A 25,326-nucleotide genomic window follows, 5' to 3' on the forward strand; every position below is an offset into this window, starting at 1 on the left:
ACCTCATGAAACTGAAAAGCTTTTGTACAGCAATGCACAGTGTCATTCAGACATAGAATCAGGCCACAAAATGGGAAAAGATGTTTGTCAATTTCATATCTGATGGATTTCTACTTTCCAAAAATATAAAAAGAACTAAAATCTGGGTATCAAGAAAATAATCCAATTAAAAATTTGGTACAAATTTATATAGAGAATTCTCAAAAGAAGAAATTCAAATATCAAAGAAGAACTTAAAAATGTTTAGCACCCTTAGTTATATGGAAATGCAAATGAAACTTTTTTGAGATTCCATTTTATACCAGTCAAGATGGCCTAGATCAATTAAACAAATGTAAACTCATGCTGACAAAAATGTAGAGTAATGAGAATACTCATACATTGCAGGTGAGACTGAAAATTTATACAGCAACCATGGAAATCAGAGTGGTGGCTTCTCAGCAAGCTTGGCTTAGATCTACCTCAACATCCAGATAAACTACTCTTAGATACATACTACTATAAGACATTCCTGCAACCATGTTTGTTACCTTTGTATCTGTAAAAGCCAGAAACTGGATGTCTGTCAACAGTTGAATGGAAAGGAAAATACATAGTAAATTTCCAGAACTGAATATTACTTAGCTTTTTTAAAATTAAATACAAAATCTTTTAGGTAAATGGATGCAATTAGAAGAAAAGTCATCCTGAGTGTGGTAACTCAGATCCAGAAAGATAATATGCATTTGCTTGTATGTGAATATTAGCACTTAAGTTATTGAAAAGAAAGCTAGAATCAGTGTAACCACCGAGGATAGGTAGAGAATACGGGGCTGAAAGACAGGGGCAAATTTATATCCCTAGGAAGGAGAAATAGAAACAAGGAAGGGTCAAATGAGAAGGGAGATGGTAGAGAGGAATAAGAAGGAAGAAAAAAATCTAAAGGCCATTTGAGTGGTTGTTTGTAATGTAATATAGAATATACCTCCTAAAATATACATATATATGAAGGTGAACTAAATGAAATCATCAAATAATGGGAATGTAGAACTATAACTGATTGATTCTTGTCACCTAATAAAGCTTCCAGGAACAACATGGTATACATCTAATTAATTGTTTTTCTAAGGGGTTTCATTTGTACACCTAAGCATCCCAAGCTATTGCCAAATAATGTGGGATGTCATTCTGTATATGTGTTGCATTTATTGGTTAATTAAAGTTGTTTTGTCTAATGGCTTAACAGAGTAATGGAGGGCAGGATTTACAAATATATATATATATATATATATATATATATATATATATATATATATATAGAGAGAGAGAGAGAGAGAGAGAGAGTACGTAGAGTCAAAGTGATGCCATGTAGCCACTGAAGGAGACAAGTGTCAGCTACTTACTAGTAAGATATAGCCTCATGCTCAGACACAGATTAATAGAAATGGGTTGACTTAAAATGTAAGAGCTAGTAATGAATATGTCTAAGATACTGGTAAAACAGTGTTTTAATTAAGATAGTTTCTGTGTGATTTAATAATCTGTGTGTTTATTCGGTCTGGGTGGTCAAAAGAAGCATTCTCCACTAATAGTCAAGGTTATTGGTTGCTCTCCACAAATCAAATGGAAGGTAAGGTCCTATTGCTGAAGACAGTGCCTACACAACTTGTTAAAACCTGAGAAGCTGAGCTGATGGCTTTCTAGGGTCTTCAACCCTATGGACAAATGTTCATGATATTGGAATGAACTCTAGATGCTACCAAGTAGAAAGGTAAACATTAAACCTCCTACACTGAAAGATATCCTGGTGCAACTACTTGTGGGAGAAACCAATCAATATCTAATTTGATTTAAGACCAACAGGAAAAGCAGAAAATAAAATGTATGGTGTTCTGGTTCATTTTCTGAACTACAGAGAGTCTGGTAATTATAATTGTGATAATAATAAAAACCTGGTAAAGTTCAAATATATTCTAGAGTTCAGTTCATAGCGCTGTCTTAATGCCAGTTTTAGAATTATAACAAGTGAACTATGAGAGTGTAAGTTTTGACAAAGGGTAAATAGTATGTGAGTTTTGGGAACAATTTATTCCTTCAAGTTTTCTGCATGTCTAAATTTATCCCTAAGTACATTTCATTTGAAATTCTTCATCAGCATTTGAAATTTAACTGACCATACTTGGTCTCTGATATAACAGTTTTGTCCTAAAGTATTCCCAGTCATAGGTCAAAAGTGGATGGTGAGTGGTGGAAATAATCAGGAAAATGAACCCTGCTTTACTGGGTAGACAGACTTTACTGGTGTTTATCTAATGCACAATTGGTCTCAAATTAAAATAGATTTTGTAAAACTACTTTTTCATGTAACATCAAAATGTTCAAGCATGTAATTAAAATTGAGAGCTTTACAGCGATGGTCATAAAATCATTACAATTTTTCATAACTCTGATTTTCTGTGTATGTTTTTGAAGTCACAGCTATTTTCAACATTGTTTCTGATCTTGGATTTCCTATTCACTGTTGCACATCAACATTACCTATGGCTTTAAAATTCTTACTGCTTATTATATTGACCAAAGAAATCTTTGTATCTAGCTGTAAGACATAGGATATATACATAGGCAAGGTAATGAAAATACAATTTAAAAAATGGGATTATGTTAATGCCTTATTCAAATAATCAGTTAAAAATAGACAAAAATCAGTATCAGTTATGTTAGAAAAAGTTTTGTAGAAGGATAGGAGGCTTAGAAGCTTGTAGTATAAGAATGAGTTCCACATGACCCCGAAAAGCTGAAAGTGGTTGCACATGTGTGTGACCCCAGCACTAGGGTGTGATTTGAGGCTGTGGCAGAGACAGAACAGTCTTGGTAAAAAATGGCAACATCCAGGTTCTGTGCTAAGTGCTACTGGTTTATAGATTCTTGACAAGAAAAGATAAAATAAATAAAATGGAAAAAAATAAACTTTTCAAAAACAGGAAACTCAGTTCTCAGCTGAAAAAACAGGTATGTGTCAAATAGATTTCCAGGACACCAGACTTTAAGAGTTATTCATATCACAGGAGATAATGAATTCCTGTGAGACAAGTCTCAGATATAAAACTGCAGAAATCAGAAAGCATACAGCTGTAAACACTCTTTATAGGTTGGACACAGCTGTTTCCTCACTGAAAGACTGACCAGGAATGGATCCAGTTGGATGTTTTACAACTTTGCTACAGCCTATCTAGGAGAACCAAAATCAGAATACAAAAATCATTTCTCTAGCGTGCACTACATGCATCAAAGATCATGATTTCTCTGAAATAATTTTAATTTGGAGGGAATGGAGAGAGAATTTTCTTGTGAAGACACTTCCTTAACACAGGCCTATTTGATAGTAAGTTATCTAGGAGTTTCTTGGCAAATGTATTCATATATTTCATAGAATATGAGAAGTTTCTTTTCTCTAAGGAAAGTTTCACTGAAGGTGGTATTGATGTGAACACTGAACACTCACAACTATGGTCAAGATATCTACCAACTGTTAAGGTATGTTTTTCAAATATGCTTATTAAGTACTGTGATTTTTTTTACATATGGGAAAAATCATCTCTCAATGTTCATCAAATACAGTCACAGAGGTTTTCCTCTTCATCATAATATTTAAAATTTAACAGATAAATGTTTTATCATTATCATTAGGTATTGTGAAACTAACAGAAATAAAGGAATGGATAAGACCCACCTATCTATCTTATGACATATTATTTTGTCCTTTGACACTTTCTTTAATAATCAGAATAAATCATGAGACTACAAATGTTTTGTTGGACCTCTCACTCATAAGTCTCAAAGATTAGTATTAATTGCTTTATTATTAAGTTCTTGATTATGAGCACAAACACAGACAAATCACTGTAAGACCCATCTTTGTGGCTTTTTAGAAAGTACAGTTGGGGATGATTCTTCTTCAGTTCATGACAGTGTCAAATGTTTCTTCATGATTTTGCCCACCCATTTAACATTTTTTGTTATGTACACACAACTTTACAAAACTAACTTGAAGCTTTATACTTGTTACCTTTGTGAATGTTTTTCTATTTTAACCAATTCTCACAATAAATTATAAGGCAGGTTTCACTTTATAGACAGATGATGAAGCAGCTTCATGAAGTGAGAGGTAATGAATGTAAAATGAGAGGAGTGAAAGGAGGGAAAGCTGGCTTCTTACTTCCCCTTTCAGTTCTTAAATGGTTATGTCTGGTCACTGCTGTAATAGTTCTTAGTAGGTTAGAAAAAGAGGGTAGAAAGGGAGAGGGGAGGGATGGAGGGGAGAGGAGAAAATATATGGATCAATACAAGCAATATAAAAAAGAGAATTCAGGGGCCTCTCTTTATAATCATGTTAGAGAAAAGTGATCTTTAGTTAGGCCAAGATAAAATAACAATTTCAAGAATCCAGCAGCATGTATTTCTTAGTACCTGTAATGTAAATATAACATGAGTCATCTATATGTTCACTGACATAAGAGATCAAATATAGTTTATTCAGAGTTACTGAGTACCAGCTTCAGCAGTCCCACAGGCTTCAGAATTCTACAGCAAGTGAAAATTGGCTTGGGAATGGGATCTGCGGTGTAGAACAAACTAACTTACTCAGGCACATTGGACCAGCATGATTCTTTATTCCTTGGGATAAGAAGAAAGAAGGGGGGAACAAAAAGAAGCACAAGGGCATAAGGCCTAAGGGTAAGGAGGGGATAAGACATAAGGTTGAAAAAAGGGGGTTATCTCCACAAAGCTTTTAGATTATAAAGGCATACAAACAAGTTAACAATTCCCTAGTTGATAACACTTCCATCAAGTATGCAATTTCACAGACTTACAAGAAACTAGTGAATCTGACAAGGAGACACCTTATGTCTCAGAGAGGACATGGCTGTGAAGTTACCCTGTAACTGGAAATGCAGCATAGGTAGCTATTCTAACCTGCAGGCAGGCTTGATTTGCATTAACAAAGGAGTCTCTTCTGAGGACACAGCTTTTGACTCCAACAGGGTGCCCAGGTGAGAATTTTTCTCTCTGAGGCTAATTTTCAAATTTAGGCCTTTGCCTTGTATAAAGACTTAATTTCCTGAGCTATAATCCTGTTAATTGAAACCAATTTAAAGGTTAATGCAGAATATTTGTAACTTGTTAAGTCAGAGCAGAAGACCAGTAGATTACACCTTCCTGAGGCTCCTAACTTATCAGTGACTACTGTCAATAAAGAAAGTTTGTGGGGACTGTATTTATGTAGATTTTTGCTATGAGAATAGACTTGACTGAATCCTTTCCAAACCTTTTCAGGATATCACCGGTGTGTGGGGAGATATTTTGGTTGCCCTACAGGAGAAGTCAGGTTTATACACTCCTGGGGTAGTACAGAAGGGAGAAATGTCATGATTCACAAAATTTTTTACAGACTTGACAGTGACTTATTCGAAAGACAAGCATTGCTGTAGCTCTGCCAAAAATGGATTACTCCAGGTGAAGTACACATATCCACTTCCTGTGGATAGTCATGTAGAAGTGTCAGCTGTATATTTACTGTAAAATACTTGTGAGCTCACAACAGATGTTGTCACTCATGTCATATGAAATAAATAAAACTGTTAGAAACCCACAAATTATAAACCAATATTTGTATGAAATGACAATTATGGAGTTTTACGGTAAGACTTTTTTTGATTCTGTAATCACATTTACTAGAAGTTATGGCCATCATGGGTATACTTGTTCAAATAAGGACATATAATGGTCCAGCATATATCTCTAAGAAAATGAAATAGTTTTTGCTTATTATAATATAAAGCATATTACAGGTATACCACATAATTCTATAGGATAGGCAGTTGTAGAAAGATCAAATTGAACTATAAAGAATATGTAAAACAAACAGAAAGGAATGGAAAATACCCCCGGAAAAGATTACATAATGCTTTATTAACCTTGAATTTTCTTAACGCTAATGAGAAAGGAACAACAGCAGCAGAGAGACATTGGATAATAGAAAAATCTTCTGAATTAAAACAGCCAGTGTTTTTCAAGGATGTATTGACCTCACAATGGAAGCCAGGAGATGTACTACATTGGGGAAGGAGTTTTGCTCTTGTTTACACAGGAGAAGAAAAGCTATGGATACCATCAAAATTAATAAAGATTCGGTTTGGAAAGGAGAAACCTCTTGAGAAAGAGAAATGACAGCTCATCCAGAATGGTGACAACCATATAGATAATAAGGAAACCATATAGGGTCAGAGCAGGATTCTGGTCTTCTCTTTACAGGAAAATACACATCTTCAAAAATTCAAGAGATCCTAGATGTTTGGATGCTGACAGAAGGAAAAGTAACTATCCAATAGGATCATCAAGAAAAGGGAATTTGACTCATAAAGACAGGTAATCAAAACATATACATTTATATGTGTGTGTGTATGAATATATAGAGCTGGCTTTAGAATCATGATGTCATATCAACCAAGTGGAGTTGTTGTTGTGGGGCCCCATCTTCTTCCTGAAAACTTCAATGGTTACTGCAGGAAAATACTTTGTTCATTGTGGAAAACTTAAACATTAGTTATATAGACATACATAGGCATATTTGTTCATTAAAAGATAGAGACAAAATTAGGTATGAAGAAAAGTAAATTTTTTTCTAAATTATTTCTTCTTTTTGTCCCATACCAGACAGCTTTTGACGTGAGACATAAAGTCTGAATTTTTCTTTTAACAACATGCTTAGATTTAGAGAAGGACAGAGCCATTGTCCAACTCCAAAACGGTAAGACTTTTAATAATAATATCTGTTAAAAATTTGCCAGACAAATTTAAACAAGAAAAAATCAAAATCATTATTTTCCTCATGATTACCAGCATAAAAGCACTAACTTTCTGGTTTTATATTATGTAAAAATAAAACTCTTATACAATTATGTTATGTAATTATAAAAATAACTAAATAAATTGCAGAAAAAATAATGATATTAATCACCAATTTCATTTACAACTGGGATTGAGTAAGAAAATACCCGTAAGAAACTTCTACTATGAGACAGTATGTTTTGTCAATTTATTTAATATTGGCCTTGAACTTATACATGGTCCTATCAAACATTTTCTTATCTCGAAAATAGACAAATCACAGCAGCTACACAGAGTTTTAAAAATATTCAAGGAAATGAGGAATAATGTGCAGTACATAGAATACATTCTTATACCTTTTACAAAGGATTCATATATACTGTCAATGATTGTACATTATTTTATAGTGACTCATTTATTCCTTTATTAAGTAGTTTTGATTATTACTCTGACTTTCTTCATGACCACTATTGAGTTGTTTTACTTTCTTACTAATATTTATTTTGAAAAAGAAAAAAAGATAAATATTTTTTCCAGATCCTGGTAATTTGTTTAAAAAAGATAGAATCATCTGTATGATTTAAAATTTATCTGTATTTAAAATACATCTGTATTTGTTTTTTGTAAAGGAAAATACCTTTATTAAATGATGAAAGGAAAACATGACAAATATTAATACCTGAGCTTCCTTCACTGGATTTTATTTAGAACTGAACTCAATTCTATTGCCTCCAAGGCACTAAAGTCAATTAATTATATTGGTGCCCGGGATTTCCTATATTCCCAGCGACTTGTTAGTTTTCAAGTTATATTTTCAATCGCCTTTTATGGTTCCTTGTCTCATAAGATTAAAAACAAAACACTTTAGCTTTGGTGACCATTACTTAGATCCTCTACTTATTTGAAACTCTCCATTTCCAGCATTATTTACAAAAGTTGTTTTTGTTTTGCTTTGCTTTTTATATTCTTTGCAGTCATCTTAATCCAGTTATCAGGGAGTCAATTTGAGTAACACAAAGAATGAAGACCTGTATCTGTATGTGAAAGCAGCAACAACAGTATTCACAAAATTTTATGCCTGAGTAGTATTTAAATGAAATTGATGATGCATCATTTTTCCTAACCAAAAAAAGTGCTTAAATTTCCAATAAAACAGATGGATAAGAGGAATGTGACCGAGTTTGTTCTTCTTGGACTCACACAGAACCAAAACATGCAGATAATTGTATTTGTTGTGTTTTTGATTATATACATAGTCTCTGTGTTTGGGAATTTGCTCATTCTGTTCACCATCATATACCATCAAATGGTAAGGTCCCCTATGTACTTCTTCCTTGCCTATCTCTCTTTTATTGATGCCTGCTATTCTTCTGTCAATAACCCTAAACTGATTTTTGATTCACTTCATGAAAAAAAGACTATTCAATTCAATGGATGCATGACCCAAGTTTTTGGAGAGCATTTCTTTGCAGGTGCTGAAATCATCCTGCTTATTATGATGGCTTATGATCGCTACGTGGCCATCTGCAAGCCCCTGCACTATGCAACCATCATGAACCGAGTAGTATGTAACCTGCTAGTGGGGGTGTCATGGATGGGAGGGTTTCTTCACGGAATCATACAGATTCTGTTCGTTATTGATTTACCTTTCTGTGGCCCTAATGTCATAGATCACTTTATGTGTGATCTGAACCCTTTGCTTGAACTGGTTTGTACTGATACCCACATTCTGGGGCTCTTTGTTGCTGCCAACAGTGGGTTTATCTGTCTATTACTATTTATCCTTCTTCTGGGCTCCTATGCAGTTATTCTGTACTCATTAAGAAACCATAGTGCAGAAGGGAGACGCAAAGCCTTTTCCACTTGTATTTCCCACATCACAGTGGCTGGCTTTTTCTTTGTACCTTGTATATTTGAGTACTTGAGACCTGCAACTACTTTACCTATTGATAAGGTAGTTGCTGTGTTCTACACAATGATAACTCCCATGTTAAACCCTTTAATCTATACCTTGAGAAATGCTCAAATGAAAGATGCTATTAGGGGATTGTTCAATAGAAAAATACACTCAGAAGCCAAATGAATATGTTTTGATTCAAATTTGAAAATGGTTGAGTGTACATTTTAGACTGACTTGATATAGAACATTTAAATCATGAAGAATAAAATAGCTGTAATTTATGAGATGGCCTTGAAGGATGCAGAAAAAAAATACCATAGAATGGAGAAACCAACCCATTCTAGGTTATAGTGGCACTACTATTAAAACACTCATTTGCTGTTTCTAATGCCCATTCAGCACTAATAAATTACTCTGTACAATCTATGCCTTTTGAAGTTGAGATTTGCAATTGACACCTTCCACCTAAACTCCATTAAAAAATCTTTCATTAATATTTCCTGGTATTGTGATATTTTTCTTCTGTAAGTTTCCACTAAGAGTAAAATTTTATAACAGAAAAATTCATGGTTCATCTTCTTGGTCAAAGCTATCTTTCTCAAAGTTTTTGTCAAAATAGGTCATCCAATCTCTGCCAGGTTGAATAATAGGGTTTACATGACAAATGGCACTACCTATTTCATTGATCCTTGAAACTCTCCTTCATCATCTTTACATGAGGGAGTTATCGAAATTTGTAATTTACTCACTGTAGCCTCCTCTTTTATAGCCAAGTCACAAACAAATACATAAACACAGACCTTATCACTACCTAAGTAATGACATTAAATGAATGTTTTTGTTCTAGTGAGTCTTCACTGTTAAAGCTGATTCTACATAGCTTGATGTTGGTTCCATTATGTTCACACATATTTCTAGATAAATTGAATAAATTATGAAGTTCTTTGAAATGTAGTACACCTGGGTTATACTATCCTTATTGTTTGAAGTAGAGTATAGTTATTGTTTTAGAAAAAAATTAAGGTTGTGGGAGTGATTTACATAAACTATTTTCTTTAAATGTTTTGAATTAACTTTTTTCATTTTGATATTGTAATTACATTATTTACTCTTTGACAAAATGTTGGAGGAAGGCCGCTTGTGTGTCCTAGCTGCTAAGAACCAAATTAATCACACAGAAACTGTATTATTTAAATCACTGCTTGGCCCATTAGCTCTAGCTTCTTGTTGGCTAACTCCTACATCTTAATTTAACCCATCTCCATTAATCTGTGCATCATCACGAGGTCATAGCCTACCACCGAAGTTTCAGCATATCTATCTCTGGCGGAGGATCCATGACTTGTCGCTGACTCTACCCTTCTTCCCAGCATTCAGTTCTTTCTTCCCTGCCAATCTAAATTTTGCCCTATCAACGGGCCAAGACAGTTTCTTTCTTAACCAATACAAGGAATACATAGAAAAAATAATCTCCAGCATCTACAAAAGTCTCCCATTATAGTCATTCTTGTTCTCTTTCAAATACATGGTCTTGTTTTACAGTATTGTCTAGTAGGCCCATTCCCTCAGAGCTTGCCATAATAGTTTCCCTAGAATGTGTATTTAAATTCTTCAGGTAGACACCTGCAGGTTCTTCTACTGAGGAGAGAGAGAGAGAGAGAGAGAGAGAGAGAGAGAGAGAGAGAGAGATTAGCCCCCAGAAGAAGCCAAAGAGACTGGGAGTGGATTCAGATTCTCTTAAAGGAACAGGTTCCATTTTCTATAGAGGTAAATGCAGGGTCTAACCTGCTGTGCCAGGGTGTGCCTGAATACTAACATTCCTCACTTCTTCTCTTTATTGAAAAGGTAAGGAATTAGGCATGGCAGGTTAAGGGGATGAGGACTCAACACTGTTTCTTGCTGATTTGTGGGTGTCAACATCTTGGGGAACTTGAGAAAACTGAGATGCTGGCCACATTCTGGGGTTAATGAATGCTTCACTGCAGTCCAAGCTCTGTGGAATTGTCTAGTGTCTCTTTGACCTGGAGAGTAGTTGGCAGAACAGAGGAGAAGGTTGATTTATTAAGAAAAATAATTTCTTTAGGTACTGGTGATTGAGTAGGAGGGTGTCAGAATAAGGGGGAGGTGCTGAGGCTTAGAACACTTAAGGCCTTGCAATTGAAAAAGAGGTACATCTCATCTGTTTGGAGTGAGTTCTCTAATTCAGCTCTCTGGAACTTACAAGAGTTATTTGAGTCTATGAAAATATAAATTTTAGGCACATTAGCATTTTTCTTGTTTATAATCTGTACTAAAATTTGTTTTGTAGAAACAACAGTATACTCATTTCAGAAATGATTGTGACAGATGTATTTGCACAATGAAAACTGTCTTTAGAAAGTCAAAAGAGAATTGAAAATCTTGATCTTGAAGAATAATAGTGATAGTACACTGTCAGAGCTAAATCAGTAGCTTAACAGAATGTTATTGGTTAATATTAAAACTATGGATGGCAGCTTAATGAGAGTGATATCTGTTTATTTTCTTTTGTATAACTTAAAACATTTTTATACTATGATAATATGAAACATTCTTATTCTCAGATCTTTATAACTTACAGGTACACAGCTTAATAGCTTGCATTTTATAAACTAAAACAACTTTTGAACTATAAAACATTGTTATAACAAAGTATCTTGACCTTTGCATCTTAAATACCTTTCATTTAAACTTGGTAAGAAGTTATACTGAAATCTGATTTTGAGGTTGTCCCCTTTAAACTCGCAAACCTCTCAACCATTAAACTATATCAGAAATTTTGAGAAGGATTAAATTATACCCAAGTTATTGATTTAAAAATGATAGAGAATTTACTTGGCTATCTAGACAGTCATTCCCCAGGGTCCCCCAAGGTCACTGATGGCAGGGACTTCAGTGCAAATTTGTTGTCTTCAATTATCAACAGGGCCTGCAATACTTCAGAAGATTTAGTGGCTTAGGAGCGTTGAGAAATACCAGCATACCTTGCCCTGGGCAACCAGGCAGTTGATTACAGTTTTCTAATGTCTACTCCTGGAGATCTTCAGCAGATCAATATAGAGAAGGAACAAAGAGTAGAGGCCACACTTCCGACCACCAATCAGTGGTAGAATGTTAGTGGATGATAGGAAGCTAGGCAGTTTGATATCTGAGTGTGGAGGCTCAGTTTCTATGACTAAGTAGAAAAGAAGAAATTCCAAGATACTGAACTCCAGCTCCTGAGAAGTTTCCTATGGACTGTGGCTCATACTGGCCTTAGGTCGTTACTTATAAGGTCCAGGGACCATGGATATGAGGGGGCAAAAGATAAACCTTTATGTAATCATTTTGGGTCAGGCACCAGAGGGGCTTTAAGCTTGAGAGACAAACAGTTGACCATTACTGGTTCTTTTCACAGCCAGTACTAATCTGTACTCATGGCCAGAAGTGGAGTGGGGGACCTTTTGGTAGTGTCGATGTTGGGTGTAGAATTCCAACAATTTTGAGTTGGAAAAGTATAGAAGAGTTACAGGTTACAGAATTCTCAGTGTTCCTCAGCAGCAAGGGTGAGACTGTAGAGTTCAGAGCACCAATGAAGGATTACAGAGCAAGTTGGGACCTTTGCAGGTCCCATTGCATCTGGGTGAGGTCCAATCCACGGATGTTAAGGGACAGACAAATATGCCATTTGGACAGAGATTGGGTGTGAAGTTTTATTAAAAAGGTGTTGTAGAAGAGAGATGGGAAGGGAAGGAAGGGAGATTGAAGACAGACACTAAAAAGAAATCCCATTCTATCTAAGAATTGAGTATAATAAAGGATTATTTATTTAGGGGTAGACTCACAGATCACAGTCCTCTGCTGGAATGAGGAACAGCAACCAAATCCAGCAGCCAGAAGTGAAAGAAGGAGCACACACTTTACACTGGCATTTATAGAAAAAGAGGCCACTCACAAATGGACAGAAAATTTAAAGGCTACTGCCTGAAGGATTTCCTATAGCACATCCCTCTTTTGTTTAAATAGGAGAGTTCTAAGCCTAATACAAAATTATATACAATAAGAACAAATATGAAGTGTAAAAATTAGAATTACAACAAGATAAACAATATCAAGCAAGAAACATGTGATAAGTGATTCAATGATTATCCTATTCTAAGTGGTCTAATTCTTGTATTATAAATAACTTGGCCAAGTAATGAGAGGGAAGTAACTATGACTATCTAGTCTTCAACCCCATCAGAGACCCAAGAAGGGAAATAATGACTTGAGTAAGCAACTTCCAAAATGTGCAACAAATGACAGAGACAACTGGCTACCTGAGCAATCACAGAAAGTCTCATATGCAACAATGGAGCAAACAACTTTGGCTAAGGCCTACCATAACTGACAGACCATTTTCAGGGGCAGAAAAATTTTCAAAATCATCTTGTCCTGTCTTGGCAAGATTCAAGAGTCTTTTTTTTTTCTTGTATCATGATTGTCCTGTCCAGACATTGTGCATTTTGTCAGTGATCAATGCGTGGGCAATTCCTTGTCCGAAAGCCAATTTTGCCAAGAAGCATACTATTTCCAAGTGGAGTGTTTTCAGCGCTCAACATTCTCTCAGGAATAGATTGGTGCTGCAAAGAGCAATAGTGTCTCAAGTCAAAAGAACCCTAAGTTATTTAAATGCAACATTCTAGAGCTCTGTGAAGTGCTTGTAGATTACGCATCTGTGAATATCTCTATGTATCTAAGGAACCTGATTAGTCTAACTATAAATATGATAAAAGGATGAATATTGATCTATAATTCTTCATACCTATATAGCTGAAAAACTAAGACTTCATATTAGAATAGTAAACAATCTTTAAACAACTGTGCAACAAATGAGAACAATGTAAACAATGTATAAGCATCTTGATCAGAGATAAAAATATATATTGCAATATGATAAATATATCCTAAAATTGTATAACTATACAATATGTTTTAAGCAGAGTTAGAAGCATGCATGCATCCAATATGATAAAATAACTTTGCTAGGTATACAAATATTATAGACAAAAATAGGGAGATATTCAGTATAATTTGAATCTGTATCAATATACATGAATCTATACCAATGCAAACTGCCTTTGACTTTCGATGGATACCCACTCAGCCTAGATATAGTCAGGAGGGGCTTGGCTCTTTCTCAAAGCTGTGTGTCTTACCCTCTCTGAGGCATGGATGGGGTGTTTGGTAGGGGCAATAAGAGAGGGAATGAGAGGAGGGGAAGGAGTAGGAATTAGAATTGGTATGTAAAATCAAAAGGTATAGTTTGCATTTCTTTTTAAAAATTTAAAAGAGTAAGCTGTCCAGATAGGGCTTCTCTCTAGCTTTGGTAACTTGTCCTGGAACTAGCTCTTGTAGACCAGGCTGGCCTTGAGCACACAGAGATCCCCCGCCTCTGCCTCCTGAGTGTTCTGATTAAAGGTGGTATATCACCACCTCTCCGAAGTCTTGCCTTTATTTATGTGGAGAAAGTTTTTTTTTCCTATGATTATACTGAATACATTTTCTTTAACTTTGAGTTAGTATTCTCTTCCTTTTATTATTTTATTATCCCTTTTATTCTTAAGTTTGTTTTTTTATGGCATTCATTGATATTTTGTGTTAGAAAAATTTTGAATTTAACATTTTCTATCACGGATATATCTATTTATTCTCATATCTTCAAATCCTGAGATTCTGTCTTCCATTTTTTATATTATGTTGGTGATGCTTGTGTCTTTAATTTCTGTTCTGATCTGATACTGGTTGAACAATTGCCTCATGAAGCTGTGATTCCAATGTAGGAAATTAAGCTATAAGATAAAATATTACTGTGACTACAACATAGGATCCAAACAGATCTATTCTTTTCAATCATACATTTAATTTAAGCATGATTTTATATTTTTAATTTCAAATGTCCACTTGTGGGCACTGGTAATGATATTTCAGAAAAAAAGGTGATTAAAAGTTTAGCTGAGAAGTAATTATTAATAGGCATTTTTATGTTCTTATTTATACCAGCTTAAAGATTAAATTTTATTTATGATTGTTAGCTCTCTATTTTAATTTCTGTATGATTTTGTTTAGATGTTATTGGATTCATTAAAATTGTTTTAGTGTTGGAACAATAAAACTCTGCTTATTTAATATGTTTATTTTAGGTGTTATATTTATTTAATGAATTTTTTCTTGAGACAGGCTCAGTTACATAGCCCTGTTTGGCCTGAAATTTCACATTCCCCACATGGTTTAGTGTTCACAGACGTAGCTCTGCTTGTGCCTCTTCAGTGGTGAAATTAAAAGCATGAGCCAGTATGTCTGTCTGTATTATCAGAATTTTTGGAAACACATTGTGAGTGTTAATATGAGTAGGAAAATATGTATAGATCTCTTAAAGAAGGTCATAAAGAGAAGGTTTCTAATTAAAATGATGATGTTTTTAGAAAATACTTTATTAAAATTTGAATTTGACTTAAGCAGTGCATTGCTAAGAATATTTCATGTTCTCTCACAGTATAGTATTGTCATTACTGTGGGCATTGAATTATCTCCACACCTATAATGTCTCTTATTCAGTAAGATTTCTTTTTTGGCCTCTTGTTTAAAATGGTATTATTTTAGTTTCTTCCTAATCTTCTACCATCAGTAAGCAAAAAAAAAAAAACCTATAAAAGACAATAATAAATAATACAAATATCTTCAATAATATGTAAAATAAAATCTTGGTCTTTGGAGACTGTTCATTTGATAAGTTACTCACTGTACAGTGTGAGAATTTGAGGTAAAATACCTAGCTCCCATATGAAAAGCCAGGAATGGCACAGCATGACTATAAACTTAATGTTAGGGAGATAGAGACATGATTATATCCAAAGCTTAATGGTCGGTAAGCCTAGCTGAATAGTTGAGACTGAGATTCAGGGAAACCTCTTTCTCAAAAAGTATAATGAAGTTAAAGAGAAAAAGTCATAACATTGGGTACCTGTGCCTGTATTGTTATATGCACACACAAAGATACCCTTGTATGCATCAAACAGACATTAAAAAAATAGGTTTTGGAGCATATGATGAAGTAAAATCAACACACATAGATTTAAGATAAAAAATGTATTAAAAGACATGAAAATGAGAATTGTGAGTGTACTTATGATGAAGATAATTAAACCAAGCTTTAATGAAAATTAGAAGAAAATTTTTGCTGTATGGAAAGTATGATAAAAGTGAAACCACTAGGTACTCACTCAGTCATCTATATCAACTTAATTTTTTTTTCCTGACTGAAAGCCATAAAAACAAGATTTAAATTTTAGACTACCTTATTTGAAAATTTCCAAATTTAAAGTTATGAAAGAAAGTATTAACTTTTATTAGTATTGCCATGTGACTGTGGCTTACCAGCAAGATTCTAACCAGTGTCTGTCTCAGGCAGGAGATCCATGGTGTCTCCCATTTTGCCCTTCTTCCCAGCATTCAGTTCTGTCAACTCTGCCTACCTAAGTTCTGCCCTATCAGGAGAAGCACTTTCTTTATTGATTAACCAATGAAAGCATCACATAAACAGAAGGAACTCCTACACCATCCCTTTATATAAATGGACTAACCTCACTGATAAAAAGCACAAACTAACAGATTAGGTAAGAAAACAAAATCCATCCCGCTTCTGTATACAAGAAACAAATTTTAACCTCAAAGACAGACATTGTCTCAGAGTAAAGGGTTGGGAAAAGCGATACCAATCAAATGGACCTAAGAAAAAAGCTGGTGTAGCTATCCTAATATCTAACAAAATAGACTTCAAGCTAAAATCAGTCAAAAGAGACAAAGAAGGTCACTTCATATTAGTCACTGGGAAAATCTTGCTCAGGTAAGATGGAATCTCAGCGCTGTTTTGATTTTCATTTCTCTGATGACTAAGGATGTTGAACATTTCCTTACATGTCTTTCAGCCATTGTAGATTCCTCTGTGGAGAGTTCTCTGTTTAAATCTGTACTCCATTTTTTATTGGATTATTTGTTCTTTTGATGACAAATTTCTTGAGTTCTTCGTATATTTTGGAGATCAGACCTCTATCTGATGTGGGGATAGTGAGGATCTTTTCCCATTCTGTAGGCTGTCATTTTGTCTATTGACTGTATTCTTTGCTTTACAGAAGTTTCTCAGTTTCAGGAGGTCCCATTTATTAATTGTTTCTCTCAGTGTCTGTGCTACTGGGTTATATTTAGACAGTGGTCTCCTGTGGCAATGCTCTCAAAAGTGTACTTCCCACTTTATCTTCTATGAGGTTAAGTGTGGCTGGCTTTACATTGAGATCTTTGATATATTTGGACTTGAGTTTTGTGCATGGTGATACATATGGATCTATTTTCATTCTTCTATATATTGATATTCAGTTATGCCAGCACCATTTGTTAAATATGCTTTCTTTTTTCCGTTTGATATTTTTTTCTTCTTTGTCAAAAATCAGTTGTTTGGAGGTGTGTGGATTAATGTCCAGGTCTTCGATTTGGGTCCATTGGGCCTCCTGTCTGCTTTTATGCCAATACCAGGTTGTTTTCAGTACTGTAGCTCTCCTATACACAGATGATAAAAGGGTTGGAAAGAAATCAGAGAAACATCATCCTTCACAATAGGCACAAATAGCATAAAATATCTCAGAGTAACTCTAATCAAACACATAGAAGACTTGTATGACAAGAACTTTAAATCTTTGAAGAAAGAATTTGAAGATGAAATACAAAAGTGTAAAGATCTCCCATGCTCTTGGGTAGGTAGAATTAACATAGTAAAAATGGCAGTCTCACCAAAAGCAATCTACAGATTCAATGTAATGCCCATCAAAATTCTTCACAGACCTCGAAAAAATGTTACTCAACTTCATATGGAAAAACAACATACCCAGGATAGTCAAAACAATCCTGTACAATAAAAGAACTTCTGGAGGTATCACAATACCTGACCTCAAACTCTACTACAGAGCTACAGTATTGTATCTGATTCTTATTGACTTAAACAACAACAAAAACATACAAAACTGATAAATGATTATGATCAGAGAAGACATACAGAGGAAGCAGAAAATAAAATGTAATGTGGTGGTCTGTTTTATTTTCTGGACTACAGAGAGATTGGTAATTATAATTGTGATAATAACAATAACCTCGGTGAAGTCCAAATACATTCTAGAATTCAGGTGATAGGGATGTCTTAATGCCAGTTTTATAATTATAACAAGTAAACTATAAGAGTATAAGATTTGACAAAGCGGAAATTATATATGAGTTTGGGGTACTATTTATTTATTCAAGTATTCTGCATGTCTAAATTTATTCCTAAGTACATTTCATTTGAAATTCTTCATAAATATTTGATCTTAAACTGACCATACTTGATCTCTGATATAACAGTTTTGCTCTGTAGTATTCGCAGTCAGAGGACACAAATGGGTGAAGAACGGTGGAAAAATCAGTAATTCAAACCCTACTTTATTTACTGGTGTTTGTCTACTGCACAATTGGTCTCAAAATGTATTCTATAAAACTACTTTTTCAGGTAAAATTAAAATTTCAAAAACGTAATTAAAATAGACAGCTTCACAGTAACAGGTATAAAATTATTGCCATTTCTCTTAGTTTTGTTTTTCTGTGTGTGTGTTTGAAGCTACACCTATTTGCAACATTGTTTCTCATCTTGGATTTCCTATTCAGCTTTGCACATACATCAACACCATCTATGCCACTAAAATTCTTGCTGCATATTATTTTGCCCAACAAAATCTTTCTATCTAGTTGTAAAACGTAGGATAAATACACAGATGAGGTAATTAAAAAATTTGAAATATAACATTATACTAATTATGTTTTGTTCAAATAATCAGCTTAAAATGGGCAAAAATTGGTATCAGTTTTTTTGTTAGAGACAGTTTTCTAAGATGGGCCTTGGTGGTACAGGCCTTTAATCCCAGCACTTGGGAGGCAGAGGCAGGTGGATCTATTTGAGTTCGAGGCGAACCTGGTCTAAAAGAGCTAGTTCTAGGACAGTCTCCAAAGCTACAGTGAAAGCTTGTCTCAAAAATCATTAAAAAAAGGAAAAAGAAAGAAAATAAAAAAGAAAAAGTTTTCTAGCGAGACAGGAGGATTAGAAGCTTGTTGTATAAGAATGAGTTCTTCCAGATGAACCTGATGAAGATTATTTAGCTATCCACCAGGAGGTAGGAAATAGACAAGAGTCCCAGGTAACCTCGGGTGCATGGGGGGGAGGGAGGGTCGATGGAAGGGGAGAAGGTTAGAGAGAAGGGAGTAGGGGAAGAAAGGGGAAAGCTTGGTGGCCTGGGATGGGGAAGGAGGGAGGAAGGATGAACAAGGGACCAGGGAAGATTATATTTCAACTAAGGGACCCATTTTAGGGTTTACAGGAGACTTGAGTATATATGGGATCCCAGGTCCAAGGAGAGATCCCCCAGATTGCTCTCTGGACAGAGGAGTGGGTGCCTGAATCGGCCGTGGCCCATGTCCATACTGATGTATATTTTGCTTATCACCATAGATCCTGCATCTGACGAAGGATGGCGATACAGTCGGAAACCCACATTGCAGCACGGGACTGAGCCCCCCGAGGTCCAAATGAGGAGCAGAAGGAGGAAGAACATGAAAAACGAAGTCAGTACTGCGAGGGATGCCATCACCCACTGATACAAGGGAACGGATCTGATGAGAGTTTACCAAGGCCAGTTGGACTGGGACTGAAAGAGGACGTGATCTAACCAGACTCTCCGAATTTGGCCGGATTCTCTGACTGTGGCTGACCCGAAGTCTTTCTGAAAAGCCATTGACTATGACACTGGGACCTGTTTCCTCTACATATAATGGATTTTGGGGATCCAGTCTGTTTGGACACTCACCTTCCTGGACCTGGAGGGAGGGGGAAGGAACTGGAACTTCCCACAGGGCAGGAAACCCTGACCGCCCTGGGGGACGAAGAGGGAGGAGGAGGGGGAGTAGGGGGAGTGGGAGGGTGTTGGGAGGGGGGGTGGAAATGGAAACTTTTATAATTTAATAAAATTTACTAAAAAAAAAAAAAAAAGTATCTACATTTGAATCAGATACCAAAATGTCAATCATGTAATGGTAAATTATAGATTTAGGAAACTGTTAAAAAAAAAAAAAAAAAAAAAAAAAAAAGAATGAGTTCTTCCACATCAACCTGAAAAGCTGGAATTGGTTGCACATATGTGGCCACAGTATTAGAGATTCCTGTGGCAAACACAGGAAAGGCTTGATAAAATATGACAACATCCAGGTTTTGTGCAAAGTGCTGTTGGTATGTGGAGTCTTAACAAGAAAAACTCAAATAAAAAATATGGAATAAAAACATAAACTTTTCAAGTACAGGAAATTCAGTTCCCAGCTAAAAACTGGCAAGTGTCAAATAAAGGTTTCCAGAACACCAGCTTCTAAGAGAGGTTCTTTCTATCACAGGAGACAATGAATTCCTGTGAGACAATCTCAGATATAAAACTGCAGAAATCTGAAAGAACACAGCTTTAAACACTCTTTAAGGTAGGGCACAGCTATTGCCTTACTGAAAGATTGACCATGAGTTGATCGATTTGGATATTTTGCAAATTTGCTAACTCTTATCTAGCAGAACCAGACTCAGAAAACAAAAATCATTTCTCTAGAGTGCCCTACAAGCATCATAGGTCATGATTTCTCTGAAATAATTTTAATTTTGGGGGAATGGAGGAAGAATTTTCTTGTGAAGACACTTCCTTAATAAAATCTTATTTGATAATAAGTTATCTAGGAGTTTCTTAGCAAATATATTCATATATTTCATAGAAAAAGTTTCTTTTCTTTCAGAAAAGTTTCACTGAAGGTGGTATTGCTATGAACACAGAAAACCTACAACTATGGTCAAGACAATTTCCAACTGTTAAGGTATGTTTTTCAAATGTGCTTATTAAGTACTGTGATTTTTTTCACATATGTAATAATCATCGCTCAATTTTCATCAAATACAGTCACAGAGGTTTTCCTCTTCATCATAATTTTTAAAATTTAACAGATAAATGTTTTATCATTATCATTAGGTATTGTAAAACTAAAAGAAATAAAGCAATGGATAAGACCCACCTATCTATTTTATGTGATATTATTTTGCCCTTTGACATTTCCATTAATAATCAGGATAAATCATGAGAATACAAATGTTTAGTTGGACCTCTCACTCATAAGACTCAAAGATTAGTATTAATTACATTATCATTAAGTTCTTGATTTTAAGCACAAACACAGACAACTCACTGTGAGACAGCTCTGTGACTTCTTAGAAAGTACGGTTGGGGATGATTCTTCTTCAGTTCATGACAGGGTCAAACGTTACTTCATGTTTTTGCCCACCCACTTAAGCTTATCTGTTATGTGTACACAACTTTACAAAAATAACTTCAAGCTTTATACTTGTTACCTTTGTGCATATTTTTCTATTTTAACCAGTTCTCAAAAGAAATTACTAGGCAGGTTTTACTTTATAGACAAACGATGAAGCAGCTTCATGATGTGTGAGGTAATGAATGTAAAATGAGAGGAGTGAAAGGAGGAAAAGATGATTTTACTTGTTCCTTTCAATTCTTGAATGGTTATATCTGGTCACTGCTCTGATAGTTCTTATTTGGTGAGAAAAAGAGGGTAGAAAGAGAAAGAGGAGGAAGGGAGGGGAGAGGAGAATAAATCTAGATCAATAAAAACAATATAGAAAAGATAATTCTGGTACCCCTCTTTATAATTTTGTTAGCGAAAAGTGATCTTTAGTTAGGCCAAGATAAAATAACTAATTCAAGAATCCAGCAGTATGTATTTCTTAGTACTTGAAATGTAAATATATCATGAATCATCTATATGTTCACTGGCATATGAGGTCAAATATAGTTTATCTAGAGCTACTAAGTACTAGCTTCAGCACTCCCACAGGTTTTAGACTTCTACAACAAATGAAAGCCGGCTTGAGAATGGGATCTGAGGTGTAACATAAACTAACTGACTCAGGCAATTTGTACCTGCATGCTTCTTTATTCCTTGGCATAAGAAGAAAGAAGTGAAAAGAAGAAGAAGAAGCACAAGGGCAAAGCATGAGGGTAAGGGTAGGAAATAAGGCATAAGGTTGAAAATGATTGGGTGATCTCCACTAAGGTTTTAGTTTATATAGGCGTAAAATAAGGTCAAGTGTGCATTTTTACAGACTAACGAGAAACTAGTGGATATGGCAAGGAGACAACTTATGTCTCAGAGAGGACAGGGCTATGAAGTTCTCCTGTGACTGGAATACAGCATTGGAATCTATACTAACCTGCAGGCATGCTTGATTTGCATTAACATCTAGCTGGGTGACTTAAAAGAAGTCTCTTCTGAGGACCCTGCTTTTGACTCCAGCATTGTGACTAGGTGAGAATTTTTCTCTCTTAATCTAATTTTCCCTGTATAAACAGTTAATATTCTGAGCTATGATCCTGTTAGTTGAAACCAAGGTGAAGGGTAAAAGCAGACTATAAGTAACCTGTTAACTCAGAGCAGATGACCAATACATTATACCTTCTGAGGCTGCTGTTAGAGCAGACATACCACCTCTATGTGGCTCCTTTCTTACCAATGACTGCTATCAATAAAGAAAGTTTGTGGGGACTGTTTTATGTAGATTTTGGCTATGGGAACAAGTCTTGGGTGAATCCTTTTCAAACCTTTTCAGGACTTCATGGTATGTGGGGTAAGGTATCTGGTTGTCCTACAGGAAAAGTTAGGTTTATACACTCCTGGGATACTACAGAAAGGAGAAATGCCATGAATTCACAAGATTTTTACAGACTCGACAATGACTTATTCAAAAGACAAATGTGCCTGTAGCTCTGTAAAAAAAAATGCATTATTCCAGGTGAAGTATACATAGACACTTCCTGTGAATAGTCAAGTAGAAGTGTCAGCTGTACGTTTACTGTATAATACTTGTGGGCTACAACAGATGTTGTCACCGAAATCATAAAATGAAGCAAAGTGTCAGAAGCCCATTTAAGGTAAATTATAAACCTATATTTGTATAAAATGATAATCTCGCAGTTTAATTGTAAGACTTTTAATAATAATATCTGTTACAAATTTCCAGACAAAATTAATTAAGAAAAAAAATCAAAGTCATCATTTCTCTTCCAATTTCCAGCATGGAAACACGAACTTTCTGATTTTATATTAGGTAACAATAAAATTGCTATATAATTATGTGTTATATGATTATTTATGATGTTATATAATTATAAAGATAACTATATAAATAGAAAAAATGATATTAATCAGCAATTTCATTTTTAACTGGGATTGGATAAAGAAATGCCTATAGGAAAATACCACTAAGAGAGAGTATGTTTTATCAATTTATTTAAAATTGACTCTGAAATTATACATGGTACTATCCTTCATTTGCTTATCTCAAAAATAGATAAATTACATCAGCTACAATGGATATTAAAAGTATTCAAGTAAATGAGGAACAATGTGAGTACATAGAAGAATTACTTTATTATAGCTTCTACAAGCTTCTATACTGTCAACTATTATATATTATTTTATAGTAACTCTTTTATCCATTTTCTAAGTAGTTTTGATTATTACCCTGACTTTCTTTATATCCATTATTGAGTTGTTTCATTTCTTATTAAATTTTATTTTGGAAAAGTAAATAAAGATGAATATTTTTCACTACCCTGGTATTTGTTTGAAAAAATAGAATCATAATTTATTTGCATTTGTTTTTGTAAAGCAAAATACCTTTATTAAGTGATGAAATAAAAAAGACAAATAGTGTAATATCTGAGCTTCCTTTTCTGAATTTGATTTAGAACTGAACTCAATTCTATTTCTTTCAAGGCATTAAAGTCAGTTTATTAAATTGGTGCCCAGAGTTTCCTCTTATCCCAATGACTTGTTAGATTTCAAGTTATATTTTCAATTTCAATTTTAGGTTCCTTATCTCATAAGATTACAAACAAAAAGCTTTAGCTTTATATTTGTGCCTACTACTTTGATCCTCCACATATTTGAAATTTTCCACCTCTAGCATTATTTACAAAAGTTATTTTTGTTTTGTTTTCTTTTTCATATTCTTTGCAGTTATCTTAATTCAGTCATCCAGGTGTCAATTTGAGTAACACAAAGTATGAAGAGTTGTATTCTGTATATGAAAACAGCAAACAACAATATTCACAAAATTTTATACCTGAGTAACATTTAATTGTTTTTTTGTTTTGTTTTGTTTTGTTTTTTTCTTAATTTTCAAGACAGGGTTTCGCAGTACCTTTTGGAGCTTGCCCTGGAACTTGTAGACCAGGCTGGCCTCGAACTCACAAAGATCTGCGTACCTCTACCTCCCAAGTGCTGGGATTAAAGGTGTGCGCCACCACAGCCTGGCCCTGGGTAACATTTAAATCTTAATTATGAGAATGCAGAAGTAAAAGGAAGTTGATGATGAATTATTCTTCCTGGCCAAAAAAAGGTGATTAACTTTTCAATGAAACAGATGGAAAAGAAGAATGTGACTGAGTTTGTTCTCCTGGGCCTCACACAGAACAAAGACATGCAGAAAATTGTATTTGTTGTGTTTTTGATTATCTACATAATCTCTGTGATTGGAAATTTGCTCATCCTTTTCACCATCATATACCATCAAATGGTAAGGTCCCCTATGTACTTTTTCCTTGCCTATCTCTCTTTTATTGATGCCTGCTATTCTTCTGTCAATAACCCTAAACTGGTTTTTGATTCACTTCATGAAAAAAAGACTATTCAATTCAATGGATGCATGACCCAAGTCTTTGGAGAGCATTTCTTTGGAGGAGCAGAAATTATCCTACTTGCTGTAATGGCTTATGATCGCTATGTGGCCATCTGCAAGCCCCTGCACTATGTTACCATCATGAACCGAGCAGTATGTAACCTACTAGTGGGGGTGTCATGGATGGGAGGGTTTCTTCATGGAATCATACAGATCCTGTTCATTATTGATTTACCTTTCTGTGGCCCTAATGTCATAGATCACTTTATGTGTGATCTGAACCCTTTGCTTGAACTGGTTTGCACTGACACCCACATTCTGGGGCTCTTTGTTGCTGCCAACAGTGGGTTTATCTGTGTATTCACATTTCTCCTTCTTCTGGGCTCCTACACAGTTATCCTGTACTCATTAAGAAACCACAGTGCAGAAGGTAGACACAAAGCCTTCTCCACTTGCATTTCCCACATCACTGTTGTTGTTTTATTCTTTGTGCCCTGCATATTTGTGTACCTGAGGCCTGCAACTACTTTACGTATTGATAAGGCAGTTACTGTGTTCTACACAATGATAACTCCCATGTTAAACCCCTTAATCTATACCTTGAGAAATGCTCAAATGAAAGATGCTATTAGGGGATTGTTCAATAGGAAAATGCGTGCAGGAGACAAATAAGTATATTGTGAGTCTAATCAGAATATGATTGATTGTACATTTTAGACTGACTTCA

At 34.9% G+C, this 25,326-nt stretch overlaps 2 protein-coding genes across 4 annotated transcripts; both read left to right on the forward strand.

The window, feature by feature from the left end:
• The first annotated feature begins 414 nt into the window (after positions 1-414).
• On the forward strand, positions 415-8,950 carry LOC125399494 (olfactory receptor 4C46-like). 2 transcript variants are annotated; one of them, XM_048432909.2, is made up of 2 exons: positions 415-426; positions 8,033-8,950. In XM_048432909.2, the coding sequence occupies exons 1-2, from the start codon at positions 415-417 to the stop codon at positions 8,948-8,950; spliced, it is 930 nt and encodes a 309-aa protein (XP_048288866.2). The 2 variants fall into 2 exon arrangements, with proteins under 2 accessions (XP_048288866.2, XP_048288869.2); XM_048432912.2 differs by lacking the exon at positions 415-426 and having other exon boundaries at positions 8,021-8,950.
• A 10,262-nt stretch (positions 8,951-19,212) lies between these two features.
• LOC125399492 (olfactory receptor 4C46-like) lies at positions 19,213-25,271 on the forward strand. 2 transcript variants are annotated; one of them, XM_087903812.1, is made up of 2 exons: positions 19,213-19,224; positions 24,354-25,271. In XM_087903812.1, the coding sequence occupies exons 1-2, from the start codon at positions 19,213-19,215 to the stop codon at positions 25,269-25,271; spliced, it is 930 nt and encodes a 309-aa protein (XP_087759938.1). The 2 variants fall into 2 exon arrangements, with proteins under 2 accessions (XP_087759938.1, XP_085542067.2); XM_085685941.2 differs by lacking the exon at positions 19,213-19,224 and having other exon boundaries at positions 24,330-25,271.
• Positions 25,272-25,326: the final 55 nt, after the last annotated feature.

This window comes from Myodes glareolus, chromosome 3 (assembly GCF_982192425.1).
Source record: "Myodes glareolus chromosome 3, mMyoGla1.1, whole genome shotgun sequence".
NCBI classification, from domain to species: domain Eukaryota; kingdom Metazoa; phylum Chordata; class Mammalia; order Rodentia; family Cricetidae; genus Myodes; species Myodes glareolus.

Coding starts and splice junctions, on each gene's coding strand:
- LOC125399492 (XM_085685941.2), top strand. CDS start 24,336: ATGAAACAGATGGAAAAGAAGAATGTGACTGAGTTTGTTCTCCTGGGC.